The sequence below is a fragment of the Electrona antarctica genome (assembly GCF_951216825.1).
Source record: "Electrona antarctica genome assembly, chromosome: 16".
Lineage (NCBI taxonomy): Eukaryota > Metazoa > Chordata > Actinopteri > Myctophiformes > Myctophidae > Electrona > Electrona antarctica.
In genome coordinates, this window is record NC_136797.1 from 41690222 (window position 1) to 41712391 (window position 22170).

Consider the following 22170-nt stretch of genomic DNA (forward strand, 5'->3'; position numbering starts at 1 on the left):
AAAATAGCAGATCTACAAGCTCATAGCGCGCCACCGAGTGGCGCGCTACGAGCTTGTAGGTCTGCTATTTTTGAAAATAATTTGGGGACCCCCTAAAATAATTTGGCGACCCCCCGAGGGGTCGCGACCCACGGGTTGAGAACCCCTGGTCTAAGTCATATGCTGCGTTCACAGTGTAAAGATACAGTCCCAAGTCCACCATTCATTGTCAATGGAAGCCAGAGACATGAAGATACAAAGATGCATCCGATGTTTGTAGCTACTACAAAAGATACCAAGCTACGTTAAGAGTTAAGCTAGTTTCAACTTCAGCTAAAAAGATACAAAGCTACAAATACGCTGTGTATGTGTAGCTTTGCATCTTTGAATCTTTTGCATCTGCCAGTGTGAACGCAGAAATAGTGTCGGGGGCTTTGTCGGCGTACCCGTCTGTGTCACTTTTGGAGATATCTGTATGTCAGTGCTGATATTGTCATCAGTATATGCACATAAATTGGCATGCCCATATATGGGCAATTGGACATGGATCGGCGGTTGTGGACAACTGGATATTAATTTTTTCCTATGTAGGGCATTGGGCTTGGTTTTCTGGTTCCACTTTTTTTTTTACAAATTATCATGACCTTGCTTTTGTGATTTTTCTTTAAATGGAAACCTCTAAGCAAAGGGTATTTATTAAATGTAGTATGTCATCATATAATTAAATATTCCACAGAATCAACAGTTTTATGGTCATGATTCACCAGGATCCTGGATGGCTTGATATAATTGATATAAATACTTTTGTAAAACTCTATGGGAAACATGAATGGCCGATTGTTCAGTGAAACCAGAAAACCATGCCCGCTGTTATGGTCTGCCTTGGTCCTGCCTATACAGTATATGGGCATATAGGGTTCGTTTATAGTTATGTCTTGAGTCATAGGGCTGATGTCTGCCAGTGGGCTCTCCTAGTAGTCAATTTTAATTATAGGACACTATCCTAGAACCTTGATATACTTTCCTGGCATAGATGCTTTAACACAAATATTTCCTTATAAAGGAACAAAGTTAAATTAAAGATGCACAGACAACAGATATAAAACAAGAGTTTGTGTGCGTGCGTGTAATCTGTAAAGCAGTAGTGTAGTTAGCGACAAACACCTGCCACAACACACAAGGGACTCATGCCACACTCCTGCCACTCACTCCTCTGGGAAGAACACCAACAGAGCATTTCACTACTAATCATGCGACATGGCATGCAGCGGGCAGCTGGCCTGGCATCTGGAAGCTTTAGGTTAGGAGATCAGTGTAAAGACAGGGGAACTAGTGTTTAAGATAGATATGGTAGGTAGGTTAGTAGTCAGTGTAGAAGAGGGAAAATTCCAGTAACAGGCTAACACAGAGGAACATTTACTGAAACATACAGAAAGATCTGTAAAATCTCAAGTCTACAACTGGTTTGAAAAAGTATGGTTATATCAGCAACATATAAACAGATAAAACGATCTATCCGTACTCCGCAATGCACCCGTAGCCTCAGGATGCCAACAACCAGCCACCCCATTTCCCCAAAAACCACGGTAGGTAGCCGCAAAGGACTATACTATGAACAATAAGGTAGGCACAGACCAAGCAGTTGGTTATACAGCTTGGCACGCAGACACCGGACGAGAGAGACTGCAGCAAGGGTTTGACGTGATCGTGTGTTAAGCTCGTCCACACCTTAGGCTTCGACTTGGGGCTGGCGCCGTCGGGCCCGTCCTCGTAAGGCTCGTCGGGCCGGCCACTGGCATTGAGCCAGCGACTCTTGTCTCGCACGCCACGCTGGAAGCTGTGTTTCAGTGGGGAGCGAGCCCCTGAGTCACTGTCCTCCCCGTAGGAGTAGCTGCCGTGGGCGGAGGGAGCAATCTCCACGTCACTGTACTTTTTGTTTTTGTCCCGCAGGGATGGGCAGCGGTACGGGTAGCCTGTCCTGTAGCCCTGAGAGACAAGAGAAGCAAGGTTAAAAGCTGCATGTGTGTGACCGTGGACCAGGCCTCTTCACGGAGCCTATGAAGAGTGTGACCGTGGACCAGGCCTCTTCACGGAGCCTATGAAGAGTGTGACCGTGGACCAGGCCTCTTCACGGAGCCTATGAAGAGTGTGACCGTGGACCAGGCCTCTTCATGGAGCCTATGAAGAGTGTGACCGTGGACCAGGCCTCTTCACGGAGTCTATGAAGAGTGTGACCGTGGACCAGGCCTCTTCACGGAGCCTATGAAGAGTGTGACCGTGGACCAGGCCTCTTCACGGAGCCTATGAAGAGTGTGACCGTGGACCAGGCCTCTTCACAGAGCCTATGAAGAGTGTGACCGTGGACCAGGCCTCTTCACAGAGCCTATGAAGAGGGTGACCGTGGACCTGGCCTCTTCACGGAGCCTATGAAGAGTGTGACCGTGGACCAGGCCTCTTCACAGAGCCTATGAAGAGGGTGACCGTGGACCAGGCCTCTTCACAGAGCCTATGAAGAGGGTGACCGTGGACCAGGCCTCTTCACGGAGCCTATGAAGAGTGTGACCATGGACCTGGCCTCTTCACAGAGCCTATGAAGAGTGTGACCGTGGACCTGGCCTCTTCACAGAGCACGGCCATAGACTGCTACCATATTATATCACTCACTCACTACACTGTATTTTATCTTTACATTATTTTACCACTATATATTATCTGACATCATTGTTATACCATATTATATTATTATGTTATCTTACACTATTACATTTATTATTATTGCTATGCCTACTACTTGTATGTGACTATCATCTCTGTCTCTCCTTCTCTCCCCTCTCTCCTTTCTCTTCCCCGACACAGTCGAGGCAGATGGGCGCCCACCCTAGAGTCGGGTTCTGCTTGACGTTTCTTCCTAAGGGGGCGTTTTTCATTAACACTGTCGCAAAATTGGTTGCTCAGGGAGGGCTCTCTGTTGATTCTCTGCTCTACATGTAAAGTGTCTTGAGACAACATTTGGAGAGTCATAGATCACCGGATTATTCAAAAGATAAAGATATCAAGAATATCAGAACTACAAACTTCACAATGTGTGTTTTCCTTTTGCCTAAAATGACATGCACAAAATAAGGACACCAGTGGTTAAAAATCAGGACACAATCAGGTATTTTCAATACCGAAAACATCTATTCTAATAATAGCTGGCCAATATGTCGGCCAAACTGATATACACTATTGGCTGGACTCTAAAAACACTTCTACTCAAAAGCAAGCTATATAATAATAATAATAATAAAAGCTCATTCAAAGAATAATAGACTCTGAAATATGTTCGTAGGTTCTTACCAGGTTGTCCAACATTCTCATGAGAGCCTCATACTCCTGCTCCCCAATCAGCCACTTGGGCTGTGCAGGAGTCCCGTCAGCAGCTGGCTCAGGGACCCGCGGGCGTGACTTGTACTTGGCTGGGTCCAGCATCACCAAGTTATCTGGCCCCCCTGCACTGGCTAAGGTTCTCACCTAGAAGGTCATTAGGATGGGATGGGTGGTACAGACAGACAGACAGACATACAGACAATACACGACAGAGAGGAACAGGAGGACATTATGTAGACACACAAAGACACATACAGACATCCAAATATATGAAATACATACACACACACACATATATATATATATACATATATTAACGAGCTGTGTGTGTGCGTGTGCCCTACCTGGATCTCACAGGCAGTAACCAGGTTATGGATGTAATAGAAGGCCTCCTCCACGGTCTCTCCTACAGACACCAAGCCATGGTTCCTCAGGATTAGAACCTGGGTGATACAAGAAACTTTGTCAGTCAGTCAACACACTATTTACCTTATGTACGATACCTGTACTTTTACTAGGTAGAGCGAATTTGTAATTATTGTGGCATCAATGAAATTGAGAATGAGTTCCAGTTTGTGTTTGATTGTCCTTCATATCAATTGTGTTTAAAATGGAATAGGTTTCAAAACTACTAACTAAATTGTTACAGTAAGTCATTAAGACAGACTTAAATAGCGTTTCAAATACACATGATTTTAAATATTGGACGATTTAGAGAAAGCTTAGGAAGTTAGAAGTGAATGCAATGTTTAAGGACAAGATATGAAATCTAAGTTCATTCATTCACTAATCATTTCATTTTAGAGTCTGTGTGGACATTTGTGGCAGATATGAAAATGTTCTCACAGCGGTGACTTCTATTATTGATACTGTGCTACTTATTACGATATGAAATAAAAAAAAGAATATAACCCGCACACTCACATACTCCAATATCAGAGCAGGTGAGTGTTCGAGTTCTAGTCTTTTTCATGATCCCATCTTAAACCAGAACGACAGCAACCAGGCCTCACACATTTCTTGACCATCTCCACAGGACTTGCGTTCCAAGAACTGGGAGCAGCAATGATCCCAGTGGAAAAGGTGGCATCTACGATCTCGACTCCAGTACTACTACAACAAGTGATGTGCGTTATGTACGTTACTTATGTATCCTATCAGCTACTTATAAAATACACAATTGAATGTACCTTGCTGCTGGGGCCAAGGTTCCGCTGTATGAGAACAGTCTCCTCCTCGTCCACTAGTATGCCATGATAGTCATGGTATGCCACCTCACCCAGGGACAGAGCCTCTGGTGAGATGGGCAACAGACCACACTTCATGGCAGACACCTAGAACATAAACATCACAATGTGACTAATATGTTTGGTTGTTGTTTTTCATTATATCGTTGCTGTTGGGCAGAAACCTTGCATAACCATTATACATTTTCTTTTAATCCATTGAGACCTGGAACGCATCCATGTCACGTTAGCGTTTAACCACATTAACCATTAACCCATTTTGGGGCGGGAACCCCTTTTGGTGTTTTAAACATTGTTATAATTTAGCTATTGAAAAATAGCAGATCTACAAGCTCATAGCGCGCCACCGAGTGGCGCGCTATGAACTTGTAGATCTGCTATTTTTGAAAGATCGTTAAAATGTGCCTCAAATCTTTCCGAAAATTGTCATGATTTAGAAAACTTTTTTTTTTTAATTTCGACGTCAGGCCTGAATGGGTTAACCGTTTTGAGGTAAATTAATGCACGACAGCTAAAATATCCAATCGGCAAGCTCACCGCGTGGTGCAATACGATTATGTGTTGTGAGCTTGTAGGTCTGCTATTTGTTGCCGTTTTGAAGTGAACATGGTTACGTCTATGACTTCTATAAATATTTAATCGGTGAAATGTATTACTTGGAGCTTGTGAGTAAATTAGGGCTGTCAAATGATTAAAAAGCTTCAAAATTAATTAATCATGATTAATCACCATTTGAACTATGTCCAAAATATGCCATGTTTTCCTGTTTATTGTGGTGGAAATGGAAATATAAATGACAGAAAGCATTTGTTTTTTAATGTTTTGTTTTCTAATGCATTTAGTATAGCCTATGATGTGATGTGAGCATTTGTAAGCCTACACTTTGAGTTAAATGAACACTGGCTTTTGGCCATGTAGACTGGGATCCCCCAGGAGGAAGTCACTAATGTTGCTCTGGAGAGGGAAGTCTGGAACACTCTGGTGGAGCTGTTGCCCCCGCGACCCGACTACAGATAAGCGGTTGAAGATGGATGGATGGATGGAGACTGGGGTCCCAGTCCAGAGATGAAAATCATAATGAAATGGCCTAGGCTACTTTCTATCAATTTAATTTGGGGGTCCTTGAAATTAAAATTGCTGAGAATCAATGGGTTAAACTGTAGACTATAGTTAATTCTTAATTCATAAAATAATGGCACATAAGCATTTTTGAAACAGCGCTTGGTTTAGAAAAGCCTATATTTTGCGCTAAAGTAATATATTGAATAACATAAATGTAGGTTTTAAGGCTAGAATGGCATTGTAGAGAAGTGGACTATAGTGAGAGACGAGATTGTCTCTCCATCACTGCGGGACTGCAGGACTCTTTGGACTTTTGTTCGTACCTGGAGTTGTGCATTATCTCCGCTGTGCACAGCAGCACAGGGGAACTGTCTTATATCCATGGTCGTTTTCAGTTGCATTCCATGTGCGACACAAAAGTACCATGCGTTTGTTTTGGTAATAGCCTACTGCAGGCGCAGCCATGCTGATTCACGTAATCGCATTGGACACAACTAAACCAGCTGGACCAACGTTAATGGCTTAATGCACGTAGGACCCGCATTTTCAAACTGTCCACAAGTTGCGACGGACCCGACGGAACAATAAAACATGCGAGTGATTCTTGCAGCGCGCTGATAGCTACACACTAGTAGTACTAGTGTGCGTGTGACCGTGTGTGCATGCGTGCGGAGGACTCCTCCATGACACCACTGCGGGGGAGGGAGGAGGAAGACTGGAGGAAGCGACGGGGCGTGCGTGTGTGTGTGTGTGTGTGTGTGTGTGTGTGTGTGTGTGTGTGTGTGTGTGTGTGTGTGTGTGTGTGAGACTGTGTAGCCTAATGGGGCTTTGCTAGGCAGACAAAGTAACGCAACAGAGTTACAGAATCAAACCACTTGGCAACCCAACTACAATACACAAGCTATCCCTGGTGTTGTTCAATCATGACAGATTTGTTATGCGCTGGAACGTTCCTGAGCCGCGCGCACGGGCGCACGTTAGGGGGAACACTGTACATGCGTTAATTGCGTTAAATATTTTAACGCAATTAATTAACTAAATTAATTAACGCCGTTAACGCGTTAATTTTGACAGCCTTAAGAGTAAATAATAACTAAACTGGACTAAATGGAACACAAGAATAAAGGGAAAAGTAACACAAGGATTCTATCCAAGAGCAACGATATACTCTCTGTTATAAGCTGTTCCTTACCGCAGCACCGGCCGGTGTGTGTATATGTACAACGCACTTGATGTCAGGCCGGGCAGCATAGATGGCAGAATGGAGGGTGAAGCCAGCCTGGTTGACTCCCAGGTTGGTGCTTCCCCGATCCACGATCTCACTTTGAAGGTCGATCTTCACCTGGATGGAGGGACAACCACAGTGGGTTAGAACATTATGTTAGGTAGTTATAACAAGTTTTGTAACCATATAGCTGGCCTATTTAAGTCAGATCATGTCCATTTAAGTTAGCCCGCAATTTCCGTGTTATTTTGCAACAGGTATATTTTTAAAGGGAAACTCTGAATCCCATTGTTCTGATAGATTATTTATAGTGTGTGTGTGCGTGTGTGTGTGTGTGCGCGTGTGCGTGCGTGTGTGTGTAAAAGAAAAACAATAAAATCTATGTCTTGTACATCTGAAGACAGAAAACAACAGACTGTGAACATATTGTAGTAGGGTACCCGGTATGTTGAATTGAAAAAAAGAAAAGAAAAAGGTTTTAAAAGAATAAAGGTTTTAAAAGAATACTAAAGATAGGCTATTTAGGCTACTAAAGACACTCATGTTGATCAACATATGAGATGTCCTATAATGTAGATATGGCCTAATAATGTTTCTATTAACGCTGCTTTATTTACGATAACAAATGTAGTTAGTTTAAAATAGTAACAGAGACAAACGAAGTGAGCGGTTGACGTGCAGGCTTACAAAAAGGACTTTAGATACTACATTAGTTGATGTAGACACCAGAAGGAGAAAGAGCTGAAATAAAGAGGAAAGCAAATAGGTAGATACTCACCAGACTAGAGGCTGTGACTTCACTGTACAGGAGCCCAAAAGGAACTATCAGAAAGCGCTCCTGGTCCGAGTTCACCCTCACCTACAGGACAAAGAAGGAGAACGTTGGCAAAAGGATGTACACCACTGTGTCCCTAACAGTGGGTCCGGACCCATTGGTATGGGTCCCCTTCGTTTTTGATTTCCTACATTTGGTTTTTAATTATTATTTCAAAACATTTTCAAAAAACATCCCCAAAAAAACAAAGATCTTCATGAATTAAAAACAAAATTCAATAATTTTTTTTCATTAACCCCCTTATGGCCATGACGTATTATTGACGTAATTAATCAATAATCCCTTATGGCCACTGACGTAATTCACGTAATCGTTTAATCCCCTGTAATCGGGAGCTTAATATAACAAAATGTAGCAACTATTAGCTTGTTTGGCTAACGGCCGATGTAATCTACCTAAAACCGTCCGAAATCCGCGCGTGCACGGTCGATCACGCACGCGTGTGATCGTGCATGCATCGCTGCGTAAAATGCGATATTTTGGACTTGATTAGAGCTTAAGAAATAAAAGAAAAATCTAAGAAATTCCATAAATTAGAACAAATATTTAAGAAGTAGTGGAAAATAGCCGATCTACAAGCTCACATCACGACGCGAAGCGACGCGTTGTGAACTTGTAGATGGGCCATTTTCACGAGTTTGTGTCCCGGGGAATCTCATTTCCGTTTCTGGTCACAGGCTAAAACGTTTGGGAACCACTGATCTACAGTCTGTAGGAATAGGTTTTCACCGCTATATGTATGAAAAGATAATATCAGGAATGTCATCCTGTTGACTGTACACTGTGTGCTCGCGAGAACATGTCTTAGGCCTCACTCACACGGTCGCAACACTGCATTGCTGTTGTGAGTGTCATGGCCGCCCCAATGCATTTCCAATGGAGGTCACATGGTCTGTTGTATGGCTTTCAGCTGTGTTTCGACTGCCCCCCTCCCCCTCACACAACACAATGTTGTGTCAAACCATGTGACCTCCATTGGAAATGCATTGGGGCGGCCATGACACTACACAACATTCATCCAACAATCCTAGAGCACTGCATTAAAGGTGTGAGCTCAGCCTTACTGTGAGGTGGTTGTAGATGAGCTGGGACCAGCCAAACAAGTCTGTGAGGCGGTAGAAAGCAGCCAGCTTGCATCGCAGCAGCTTCTCGCCCTTATCATAGGAGATGGAGTCTGAGCCACGCAGATCATTCACTGGGGTCACCATGCCCAAACCTAAAGGGAAATAGTTACATAGTTACAAAAAACCCAACAACAACATATTCTGTATGTTGAAAGGATGCCTTTCAAATCGCCAATATCAGAGCACTTTCAAATCACTTACAACATGAGGAAAAGAGGAAAGGGTTGACAGGGCCATTTAGCCTGTAAAACTAAAATAGGATTTCTAGGATGCATATGGGAAAGACAACAGGAAAGATGTCATCGGGTCATAATAACCAATTCCACCAAATTCTTCAGCAACTGGGCTGTTAGGGGTTAAGACGAATCTTTCTCAGGGACAAATCGACACGTAAAGTGGGTGAGCCGAGGGTGGAACTGGTGGCCATGTGATTCCCAGACAGCCAGAGTAGTTACTGGTAGTGGTGGAGAAAGTACTAAAAGCAATTTACTTCACCCATTTTGACCTGAGATCAGATTCTAACAGACACTACTTTTCTGAAAAAGCTATGTTTCTATGTCAGTCGTTCTTTGATTTTTCAAAAATAGCAGACCTACAAGCTTGTAGCGCGCCACTCGGTGGCACGCTTACGAGCTTGTAGATCTGCTATTTTTCAATCGCTAAAGCATAAAGATAGCCTGATGAAGGCCACATAGGCCGAAACGTTGCCGTTTCCCTAAATAAAAGTTGCCACTGCATTTGAAGACAGTGTGCGGGTGTTTGTTCCTTTTTTCAATAGCTAAAGCATAACATAATGCTAACACCAAAAGGGGTTCCCGCCCAAAATGGGTTAAGCAAAAGTATCAATACTGCAATGTAGAACTACTCCGTTACAAGTAAAAGTCCGGAATTCAAAATGTACTCGAGTAAAAGTACAAAAGCATTGGCATCAAAATGTACTTAAAGTACCAGAAGTAGAAAGTACTCTATAGGCAGAATGTCTCACTTCAACTTTTCAAATGTATGAAAATCTTTTTGAAAATCACAGACACTTACTCACGTAACGATGAACCACGGACATAGCTGCGTGCGTATTGCGTGTACTTAGGCCTCACTCAGACCTTTACAACATTGATGCATGCTTGTTGTATGGATGTTGTGAGTGTCATGGCCGCCCCAATGCATTTCCAATGGAAGTCACATGGTTTGTAGTCCACATTTTGGACTACAAGCTGTTGTATGGCTTTCGGCTGTGTTTCGACTGCGCCCCTCCCCCTCATACAACACAAATGTTGTGTCAAACCATGTGACTCCCATTGGAAATGCATTGGGGCAAGCTGTGTCACACCCTTTGCCTACAGCAATCTGTTGCGACCGTGTGAGTGAGGCCTTACTCATGTTGAGCGCGGCCATGCCCCCCCACGGTGCAGCGAGGTACATGGAAGGGATGCTGTGTACTTACTCATGTTGAGGGCGGCCATGCCCCCCCACGGTGCAGCGGGGTACATGGAAGGGATGCTGTGTACTTACTCATGTTGAGCGCGGCCATGCCCCCCTGTGGTGCAGCGAGGTACATGGAAGGGATGCTGTGTACTTACTCATGTTGAGCGCGGCCATGCCCCCCTGCGGTGCAGCGAGGTACATGGAAGGGATGCTGTGTACTTACTCATGTTGAGCGCGGCCATGCCCCCCCGCGGTGCAGCGGGGTACATGGAAGGGATGCTGTGTACTTACTCATGTTGAGGGCGGCCATGCCCCCCCGCGGTGCAGCGGGGTACATGGAAGGGATGCTGTGTACTTACTCATGTTGAGGGCGGCCATGCCCCCCCGCGGTGCAGCGGGGTACATGGAAGGGATGCTGTGTACTTACTAGGGCATTTACTTCTAGTCATTTTTACTAGTTGACTAGTTGCCTAGTTTACTAGTCGACTAGTTGTTTAACTACCTATTATGTAAAAAATAAAATAAATTAAAAAAATAAACTTTTTATTTTTTATTTTTTTTGGAAATAAATATTTGTACATTGAAAAACTGTGTACATGGTGACTATAACTATAATCTACCTGATCTTGAGGCCTACAAAATCGGGAAAAAAATAAAAAATAAAAAGAATTAACTTTTTTTTTTCCTTCTTATCAACTAGTCAACTAGTACCAACAAGGTCGACTAGTGGATTTACTAGTCGACTAGTAAACTAGTCGACTAGTTGCTTAATGCCCTAGTACTTACTCATGTTGAGCGCGGCCATGCCCCCCTGTGGTGCAGCGAGGTACATGGAAGGGATGCTGTGTACTTACTCATGTTGAGCGCGGCCATGCCCCCCTGCGGTGCAGCGGGGTACATGGAAGGGATGCTGGTGGTCATGAAGTCAGCGATCTGCTGCAGGGCCAGCAGGCTGGTGGGCGTCTTCCCTTTCTTCAGCTGGTCCTGGATCATTGTCTCCAGCTCGTCACAGAATGCCTGGGAGCACAGGGCCACAGTGCAGTGTTGATTTTGACAGCAAATTTTGATTTTAGTCGTAGTCTTTTTGAGTAGGTTTCATTTAGTTTTAGTCACATTTTAGTCACCTGGAATGTTTTAGTGTTAGTCTAGTCTAGTTAGTCTACTAAGGTTTTGGTCTTCTGAATTTACAGTTGATTTAGTCAACTAAAATGTGATCTACAAGCTGACAACAAGTGAGCTTGTAGATCTGCTATTTTCAGCATGCAACCAAGTGTAAAACTGGATCTCTTGCCCACTAGTCCCTTCCTAACATTTTAGTCTAGTTTTTATTTATTAGTTTCAGTTTAGTTTGTCAGTAAAAAAAAAGGTAGTCGACAAACATTTTTCGTCAAACCCAATGACACGGGAGGGCACACACACACACACACACAATGAAAAAAGCAAACAAACAAAAGACATTGACAGACACAAAAACAAAATCCATTGTGGCAGTTTTAGTACAGGATGAGACTCATCAAGATGTGCTGAATTATTCTGTCATTACGACAATACTGTCAGTATCAATACTCCTTCGCCCGACAGTGTCACTCAACGAAAATAGCCGCTTTACAAGCTCACAATGCATGGCATCCCAGACATGTGTTGTGAGCTCCTAGACATCAGACATTGCCAATGCCGACAAGCGACACTATCGTACGACAGTATGAATCAGGCTTTACTCTCTCTCCCTCTTTCTCTCACACACACACACACACACTTTATATAAACACAGCATCATAAGATAGATGGTGGTTCTTGAACTCAGTGTCTTTCATACATACACAGGTTATTACACTGTGCATTCATTGTAGACAGACGCGTGATAAACTTAGTATGAACTGTTGTTGCATCATGTGCTACTGGGAAGGGAGATGCCATTTAGGCTCAAAGAATCCATTCACATGGCAGAAACGGTTGCCACGGTGATGTGAAAAACGTTACCAAGTACTGCTCACCACAGTGGAATTCATCATCAGCGGATTCACGGCACTACACACGGCAACACATCGTTGTCGTCTGGTGGAAACATTGTATGTCCGAAACCATTCATTTTTTATTATTACTATTTAACAAATAAAACATTATAAATAGGTAGCCGCTTTGTCGTGCATCTATATGAAAACAATTGGCCCGGTGTCTGATGGAGGGAAGCTGTGCAGGGAGGGTGATATTTGGTACTGCTTGTACTAGGGAGCGGGGAGTGTATGACAAAGGCGTTACGTTCTCCCGGTGGGGGCTCCTCACTGGCAGGTGAGCCAGTGGGAACACAGAGAAATGTGTGCAGGGAGGAATTGGGGAGAAAAGGGGTTACAAAAATAAACAAACAAAAACATTTTAAAATCGTGAAAATGGCCGATCCACAAGCTCACAACGTGTCGCATCGCGACATAAACTTGCCTAGTAAGATTAGTACAATTAAAAAGTTTAAATATGAGAAGACAAAATAATGTTGTTATTGGCTGTGTGCGTGCGTGCGTGTGGCTGCATGCGTGCGTTCTCTCTCTCCCTCCCACTAACCGGGCTCTGCAGTATCATGGACACCCTCTTCCTCTGCTCCATCATGTTGAAGTCCTGCCGCAGGTCAGGGGCCATGTTCCTCTCCCTCTGGTACTCCGGGCTGCTCTCGTCCACCCGGTCGAAGTAGCGCTCCTTGTGGGGGGCCATGGTAGGAGGGGGCGCCGTCACCACCTCGGCACCTGACTCACCGTTCATCGTGGGTTGGCCTCCTACACAGGGTGAGAGAGCACACAGATGTATGGGGCGGTTCGTATTAACACATTTTGTGCCCAAGACGTCTGTGGACGTCCTTGGTATTACCGCACGTGCATAGCCCAAGACGTCTGTGGACGTCTTTGAAAAAAATATATATATATATTTTTTTATATTTTTTTATTAAAAAAATAAATCAGAAAAATCAAAACAATGATTTTTTTTGATACGTGGTGCCAAAGTTTGTGTTTTCGCCATTGAGAATGCATTTGGCGTTTAAATTAAATAACTCAGAAACTATAAAACATTTCAAAGTAAAAAGTTCCAGCATGTGTCTCCACAGTCAGCTGAATTATAAAAAATGTGAATGGATTTTCTAGGTGAAAGTGATTTTGGGCAGTTTTGCGTGGGCTCTCAATGTGTTAACACGCAATGTTATATCTGCACATAAACGCACGAGTGGCTACAGCATTCAGGAAGCATCCGTGAAAGTAATTTCAAGAAATGTCTGGTATGGCATTTAAACTTAAAACCCCAGCATCCGTATTCTTGGGGGAGAGTTTTTCACAGAAAATAGCCGGGTTACAAGTTTACAACACATAGCCTTGCAACAGGTTATAAGCTTGTATATGGGCTATTTTCAGTGTGTAAATTTAATGTCAAGTGAAAACAGAAAAGACAACAAAATAATGCTGTTTGTGTGTGTACTCAACGTATAGGATTTAAGTAGTTAAGAACAAATGAATAAGAATAAACCCTTGCTGTTTGACTTAAAGGGCGACGGTACAACATTTCATTGTTGTCTGTACATTGTGTGCCACATATTCACTCAGTAACTAGTGTCAACAGCAGAAACTGTAGAACAAGGCCTGATCATTTCACTGTAAAATTGTTCCTGACCAGAGTGAGTCCATGTCCTGGTTTACCCGGTCCAGTGTGGTGCACTACCTTAAACGGGTTTGATTTTATGTGGACTGACATTGCTGGCAAGTCAGAAGTAGCCTACCACAGCAATATGCAAACAACGTCGTGTTTAGCTACCGACTTACCACCTGTGCTAAAAAACATTGTATAGTGTAGCAGTAATTGTCTCCACCAGGCCGAAGGCATGGGGAGAGAGTATGTTTTGCACTCCGTCCGTGTGTGTGTGTGTGTCCGTCCGTTACCAGCTAATCTCCGGCACCGTTAACCCGGTCGATGCCAAACTTTGCACACACACTCCCTGGATGCCAACGATGAACCTCTGCCCCGCATTTTCCAGAACGGCCCGCCCGCACGCGCGCGCCCGCACGCGCACACGCACGCGCACACGCACACACACACGCACACACACACACACACACACACACACACACACACACACACACACACACACACACACACACACACACACACACACACACACACACACACACACACACACACACACACACACACACACACACACACACACACACACACACACACACACACACACACACAGAAAGGGAGTGACACTGATCTTCCAGTTACGAGGAGATAAGATTTCATATAAATGTAAAAACAGGAAATGAAGGCATTGCCATGTGCTGGCTGTCCTGACAGACCAGCCCTCTCATCCTGTGACTGGCTGCTGTCCCTCAGCAGAGTGCTTTGCATTGATTTCCTCAGTGTTTCCTGTAGCTCGGCCAGAGAGCATGCAATAACAGTCACTCAACTGTCAACGGCTAGACAAGGTGGGGGGAGAAAAACAAAAGCCCAATGGAAAATGATCCGCGGCGGCGGTTGTCGTTTTGCAGCAACATGGCAAACGCCACCTCCCTGCACAGACAACAAGTCAACAACAACTCGTCAAAACGTGTCCTCAATTAGCCAGTGTGACTTGGAAGAAGATAGACACACAATTTGTTGCTTACACTGGTTGAAGACAGTTGATATTTACAGATTACTAGTGGCAGCCCATCTACAGTATATATACATTTGAGAGAATTCTGCCTGTGTTTACAATCGGGTGGCCAAGTCATGGACCGTGACGGATGCGGAGTATGCGGAAGTGCCGTTTACGCCTGTGCTCTGACATCACTCACTATACCTCTGCTTTTACAACCTGGACCAAAACAACGAACGCAGTGAGCGCACTTGGCTTCTCTTCTCAGTGCTACTTATATTTTCACTCACTCTGTTGCACCACTCTTCAACCTTCATGGACAAACAACCACAACACGGAACACGGCCCAGAAAACACACGGTCAGTGGACGCCAAGACCCGCCGTCGAGCTTTAATCTACAAGATGAGGACCTTTTTCAACCAATTAAACAATATATGAAGATAACAGCTGAAAGGAGAACAAAATAAATGTTTTCCAATACATATCCAAATGTTTCAGTGAAAATTGCCAATTTGACAAAGCACTTTCCAATCACATACAACATGAGAAAAAGAGGAAAGGGTTGACACTGACAGGCTTTAGCCTGTAAAGATTTTAAAAAAAAGGGATTTCTAGAACATTTCCATGCATATGGCAAAAACATCATCATACAGTATGTCATCATCACCTAACTCAACAAATGCCACATTTTTCACCGACTGGGAAAGGGGCTCACAAATTATGCTTTGCAAAGTGTCGTGACTCGTGAGCTAGTATATCTGCTATAATTCAATTGAAAACTGGGTGGAAATCTGAGAAAATGTTTACCTATGACATACCCAAAATATGGACACCTGATTGAAAGTGGTTAAGATGAATGGTCTCTAGGAAGGGGAAATATACTATATAAATTCAGTCCACTTACACATGGGTTTATGTATGTGTACAGTACATGTGCTCTTTGATAAGCACAACTACATTATTCTACATCAATATAAGAGAGACAGCCAAGTTCCCACACAGTGACACCATGACAACTACCGACCAAACGCAAAGCATCCAGAATCACAGCAGGACAGAAGAACAACCCTCCCCAACAAGTTTGTATCTCTCTCTCTCTCTCTACATTAGTAACCTCAAAATAACATATGCCTAATCGTACAAATATTTATTTCTGTTCTCAATTCATGTTGCAACTCTGTGCTGGGCTATTCCAAAACCTGTAATGATGGAAAGGGACTGTTTTCCTTTTAACCCATTCTGACCTGAGATCAGATTCTAAAAATGTCCTCTACATCCTGACAGTTTTCTGAAAAAGCTATGTTTCTATGTCAGTCGTTCTTTGATTTTTTTAAAAATTGCAGACCTACAAGCTCGTAGCGTGCCACTCGGTGGCGCGCTATGAGCTTGTAGATCTGCTATTTTTCAATAGCTAAAGCATAACATAATGCTAACACCAAAAGGGGTTCCCGCGCAAAATGGGTTAAGTTTAAGTGTAAGTTTAGACACGAATACAATGAATGAAAATATAACTTGTCACTGGTTAAGAACTTAGCTCTGATTGATCGACCACGGATATAAATTGGCCAATTTTCACTCCAATTTACTTAATCTGTGAAATGCCAAATAAATAAAAAATGTAATCAGCCCAGCTGCCCTTGTATGTATTCTTTATGAAGAGAGATTACCAAATTCAAAACATAAAACATGTTTATTATGTGTGTGTGTGTATACTGTGTATATTATGTTTTTATTAAACTTCCTTTCTTTTAAACTTTTTAATTTAAATCATATCTGTTTACTCATAGTAAATAATTAGTAGCTGGTTGAAAAAATATCGTATAGCCTAAATTAAGATAAACCTAACTGCTATGGTATGGACTATGGAGAGACAAAGAAATATAGAGTCTTACGCCTTCCTCTTCTGAACAAATTCAGGATCGTCCCCAAAGTAGAGATATAATTCAGATATTTCTCCTCAGAGTCCACCCTCTGCAGGGTCCCTCTAATAATCCTTTCCATCTTAAATCTCAAAGAGAAATGATGAATATTTGAGAAAAACAGAAACAGACTGCCTCCTCTTCCACAGAATTCAGGGTGGAAGCCACTTTTGTTCCATCTCACTGGGGTCATTAGGATTCAAATCAGTGATTATTGACACAAGAATAAAGAAAGACGCCAGTCCAGTGCCACTGCCAAATAGGCTATGAGTGAGAGATAGCTCTAATCCCTGTGCTGTTATAAATATGACTAGCCTATATATCCTGATTAACTGTAAATGACCCTCTGAACAGTCAAAAGTCTTAAAGTTCAACATGTGGTTTTGTCTTACAGTTATAGGAGATTAGAACACCAACCTGCTTAGTTACTGAATGTCACTTATCATGGTCGCAAACTAATGACCATGAATAGAGTATAGGCTTGTTTAAGTTGTTTTTCTCATGAAAACTATACACACACAGCACAACTAACAAATCAAGGGGCTGGTTCCTGGCAACAACCATGATGACAACAATATACACCAACCAACAACAGTTTCTTCGTAAAAATCGACAGAAGTCATCTGCCTGGCAAGTGAAAACTGTAAACCTAAATATCTACAGTAACTCAGCCAAGGCACATTCACCTGCTGTAATTGTACTGCATTTAAGATGCATAGCCAAAGTGCATTCATCATAAGGGTACTTATTATTTGGGAGTGGAATGTGAGTGAGAATAACAGTGAAAGGGTTCAAACTAAATCTATCTTAGGTTGATTTCATCCCCACCCCGGCTGCCTTACCCACAATCCATCAGTCTCTCAGCTATAGAGCACTGCAGGAAAAAACTAAGCTACTGTGTAACATGATCCTATACGTCGCCTTGGTTGAGGTTATTCCAATATTTTGCTTCACTCAATGCAATAGCTCAGGGGTTCTCAACGTTTTTGGCCGGGGACCCCCGGAAATGCTTTGGCAATGTCTCGGGACCCCCGCCCCCTCCCGACCCTCAATATAAATTGACTGCTACAATAACCTTAAACCATTTTGGGCGGGAACCCCTTTTGGTGTTTTAAGCATTGTTATAATTTAGCTATTGAAAAATAGCAGATCTACAAGCTCATAGCGCGCCACTATGAGCTTGTAGGTCTGCTATTTGAAAAAAAGTGAAAATAAAATTTAAAAATAAATCTTTTTTTTTTTTTGAAAATAATTTGGGGACCCCCTAAAATAATTTGGCGACCCCCCGAGGGGTCGCGACCCACGGGTTGAGAACCCCTGCAATATCTAATAATCAAGAATCGCAGACTGAAAAAGAAGAGACTGTGCCTCTTCAGCCCAGCAGGTCTGCTGCCATGTCCCAGCATTATCAACTTGATACCATGCTGTGTATTATTAACTATTATGAATCTACAGAATAACAAAGCATAACCAAGATACCTTTCTTCCTCCGTCCTCTCAGACCTTTTGTTTATGTAAAACACATTTTCTGGTACTCTGCAGGTTAATTCAGCCCAGCTGGCGGCCCGTATAGAAGAACCATTCCAGTCACACCACTCTACTCCATTGTCATACTGTGGCATAACCACCATAATTAGTCTAATGTAAGATGTTTATCGCTAGTGGGCAATAAAGAAATGCCAGGCACTGATCTCTCTTCGTGAATGTAGCTGCAGGGCCACAGATAACTGTGGCCATGATCCTTCTCAGACACACAACTCTCTATGGAAGCCAAATACATCACCATGGAAACTGGGATATACCTCAGATGTACTTTATGTAACAACACAGCCGTTAGCGGCACATCACATCACATTGCATGTGATGTGATGTGCAGCTTTACAAGGCTTTCACTGACAAATTACCAATTATTTTTGGATCGCAGACACAGAGAGTTTAGGAAACCAACAGCTGACCATGTGGCATAGGTGGCATATACTATGAGGTGGGTCTGACAAGGATCAACAGAAACATTTCCAACCAAATGATGCAACCTTTGAATGCAAATTCAACTAATACTTTAATACTAGCATGGAGATCCCGCAAAAAGATTACAGCTTCCGTTTGTGGTGTTCAGAGGGCGTAGTTTTAGACACTGTAGCATTTTGAGGATTGTATGGAATAGTGGTCTGGCTTGAGAGACTGCTCTCCTCTAATCACAGTGTTACAGGTGTTACTCAGAGAGACAAACAAATGCTGCTAGGAAAGAACATTCTCTCAAACCCAAGCCAGTTTCAGATTGTAGACGAGCTATTTTTGACCAGTGTTTGCCCCAGAGTAGGGATGTTAGGGTTCATGAGGTTAAATAACACACTTATCAAAGAGTGTAACTGCTATTCACAATATTTTATAAATCACAAAGGAAAAGGAAAATGTGCTTGTACTGTATGTTATAGGCAGTATCTTATTAAATTGTGTTAACTTGTGTTTAGTTGAGTTGTGAAACAGATAGGCTAAAATTGGACTATGGCAGCTCAACAGTACAGAATTGCATTCGGACACCAGTGTGGTAGTTCAGGGGTTCTCAACCCGTGGGTCGCGACCCCTCGGGGGGTCGCCAAATTATTTTAGGGGGGTCCCCAAATTATTTTATTTTATTTATTTATTTTCACGATTTTTCAAAAATAGCAGACCTACAAGCTTGTAGCGCGCCACTCGGTGGCGCGCTATGAGCTTGTAGATCTGCTATTTTTCAATAGCTAAATTATAACAATGCTTAAAACACCAAAAGGGGTTCCCGCCCAAAATGGTTTAAGGTTATTGTAGCAGTCAATTTATATTGGGGGTCGGGAGGGGGCGGGGCGGGGGTCCCGAGACGTTGCCAAAGCATTTTCGGGGGTCCCCGGCCAAAAACGTTGAGAACCCCTGTGGTAGTTAGTGAGGCACTGAGGCAGCTTGACAGACCCATAGGAAAATAGAAAATAGGGCCGTCTCCATTATAAAACAAAATACAATGCTTTTCTCCCCACACTAGCACGTGCCTTCTTGATACAAACTAAAGAGAAAACAATATGGGTAGACCTAATCATACAAATCAATGTTGTGCTGTCGTGTTTCCTGACATCTGTGAATCTTGATGCATTAGGAGCTTGTAGATCTTTTTTTTTTGGAAAAGTAGCACCTTGGTTAATAAGAGAATTTTTCACTTTCTGTTAAGACAGTTCACAAACTTCACAACTGTTTCCATTCTCCAACGAGACCCTATGGGAGGGGCCGTTATGAGGCAATGATGAAAAAATGGAGAGAGATTGAAGGAAGGAGGGAGAAATAAGTTGTACAGAAAGGGGTGGAGTAATACCCAAATCAGCCTCGTATTAAATTTTCTCTGCCTAGTCCGTGGCTGTGCCAAGAAATCTTAGTACACATTCTGCCTCGCTGTCGAGAGACGGAAGCTGTGCTCGAGTTCTTTTCAACTTGACTGAGCTGAAACAGCGCTACTGAAAAACTTTATCCATTTAGTTTCGTCCAAAAATATGCTAGTCAAGTGTATGCATGCCAATAAAAGGTTTATTATGGTGAGAGGGAAAAAAGCACCCTAGCCCAAACTTTCACTGTTCTTTTATGGAACTTCCTCGTGTTGGCCTGTGGCAGTTCCCCCATGTCCTAGTGAGGCTAAATCAATCAAGACTCGGAGCAGGATGTTGGGTATGGGACATTGCCCATTAACTTTGCTGTTAATTATCTGTACATATATTCCTAACTATTGCACAGAAACACATATTAACTAGAAATACACTGTACATGAATAACTACGATATGTCATTTGTGCCCGGTTAGGCCTATTGTAGGCGTCCAGGTCAGTCCCTGGACTCCCTGCTAGGCCGGACTTCACTGCTGCCCTCTGGGTCACAGTTATTTTTTTTATATATAAGAACTGTGTTCCAAGAATAAAAAATAAATAAAAATCAGCTGGGCGATTTTATTCATATGAAGCATCAACTGATGGTCACAAACAGTCACAAACCTAAGAAAAATTACTGAATAACTTTCTATTTATGTCATCACAGGCAAAAGATTTTCAATTAAATGTTCAATTTCTTTTGTCAAACATAAACCATCTACTACAGGACAGTCAGCATTTGAGCTGATCTGTAGTGTGCAGCCAGTATGCTTTGCATCTTCCTTCAACGATAGACCTGTTAATCAAGTTTTGTACGATATGATGACATAAATATCCACACGACACAAAAGCCAGCTACTGTATCAAAACAACTATGAGAAATTAGAAAGAAGCTATATGCTTTTCTTTTGGGCACATGGCCGAGGCACAGTGGAGACGGGAGTGCAAAATAATTCGAAGTTTACAATCTTTACTCCCATCCGATCATCATATAAAATTATTATGCCATGTTAGCTATCATACTGAGCTAAACATGTGTTTGTTTTGAAGTATTTATATTTAATTTAAACGAGATGAGTCTCCACTCGGATCTCCACACACAGTGACAGCCATCCATATTTACGCAAAGACAAACAGACAGACGATTCTGTACACTGCAGTGTTTTATGTGTTTCCTTAAGAAATTGATAAATGTGCTCGTCTGACCATATTTCGATGAGGGCTTCATTCATACCCTGTACAGACGAGGGCGGCTCGGGCTGTAGCCGCGCAAGTTTGTAAACGATATTAAAGTTTGTAGCGTCTACATTGCGGTTATGTTAATTATACATGGCGTATACACGAGACCGGTAAACCTCCCCGAATTCCAGAGAAAGCTGTAGTACACATGCCCGGCCTGTAGATGGCCACCAAAAAAAAAGGAAAAAAAACTGTAGTAGGTAAAATGCATGTGAATGCACTATAGCTGATGTTTTTCTTTCTTTTCATTACTCAATTTTAATGATTTTACATAGGCCTACTAACTACCCTCTTCTGCAAGAAGTATAGGCTACAAAGTATACATAAGCATGAGATTCATAGGTTGCAGATCTTAAAGCTCACAACGAGGGCCGGCATGATGCATTGTGAATTGCATTGCATTGTGACTTTGGAGATTATATTCGGGGCACAACACTTCTGAATGTCAGATAATTGCTCGTTAATAGATTCCACCTGCTGCCTGCACAGCGCTAAACATTTTGCCTAATCTGAAGTTTAACAAGAGAAATTGCACATAGGCTACTATACAGGCCGTTTATCGAGGAATATGGACAGTAAACGTTGGTTTATCCTACCTGGGGTCTCTCAATGCAAAGCCGGTTTGAAGTTACACAAAGGCTTTGCCCGCCGTGACATTTTGGCTGCTTGCTTGCAAAGAATATAATTTAGAGAGCAAGTTGAAGCATGTTTAATTTCCACCCAAGAAGATGAAGCACTTTGACAGGTGAGTCCA

At 42.8% G+C, this 22170-nt stretch overlaps 1 protein-coding gene across 9 annotated transcripts in view; it reads right to left on the minus strand.

The window, feature by feature from the left end:
- add1 (adducin 1 (alpha)) overlaps nt 1-22170 on the minus strand; it is a 46441-nt gene that overhangs the window by 20849 nt on the left and 3422 nt on the right. For 5 of the 9 annotated variants that reach the window (XM_079524959.1, XM_079524952.1, XM_079524954.1 and 2 more), the window contains exons 2-10: nt 12820-13028; nt 11118-11280; nt 8782-8933; nt 7661-7741; nt 6850-6999; nt 4539-4682; nt 3693-3791; nt 3319-3492; nt 1708-1965 (exon numbers count right to left, since the gene is read on the minus strand). In XM_079524959.1, coding sequence (XP_079381085.1) covers nt 1708-1965; nt 3319-3492; nt 3693-3791; nt 4539-4682; nt 6850-6999; nt 7661-7741; nt 8782-8933; nt 11118-11280; nt 12820-13014 — 1416 coding nt within the window. In that variant the 5' untranslated portion in view covers nt 13015-13028. Of the gene's footprint in view, nt 1-1707; nt 1966-3318; nt 3493-3692; nt 3792-4538; nt 4683-6849; nt 7000-7660; nt 7742-8781; nt 8934-10214; nt 10235-10282; nt 10303-10418; nt 10457-10554; nt 10606-11117; nt 11281-12819; nt 13029-22170 lie in introns of those variants that run through there. The other 4 variants (XM_079524955.1, XM_079524957.1, XM_079524958.1 and 1 more) reach the window with 4 other exon arrangements.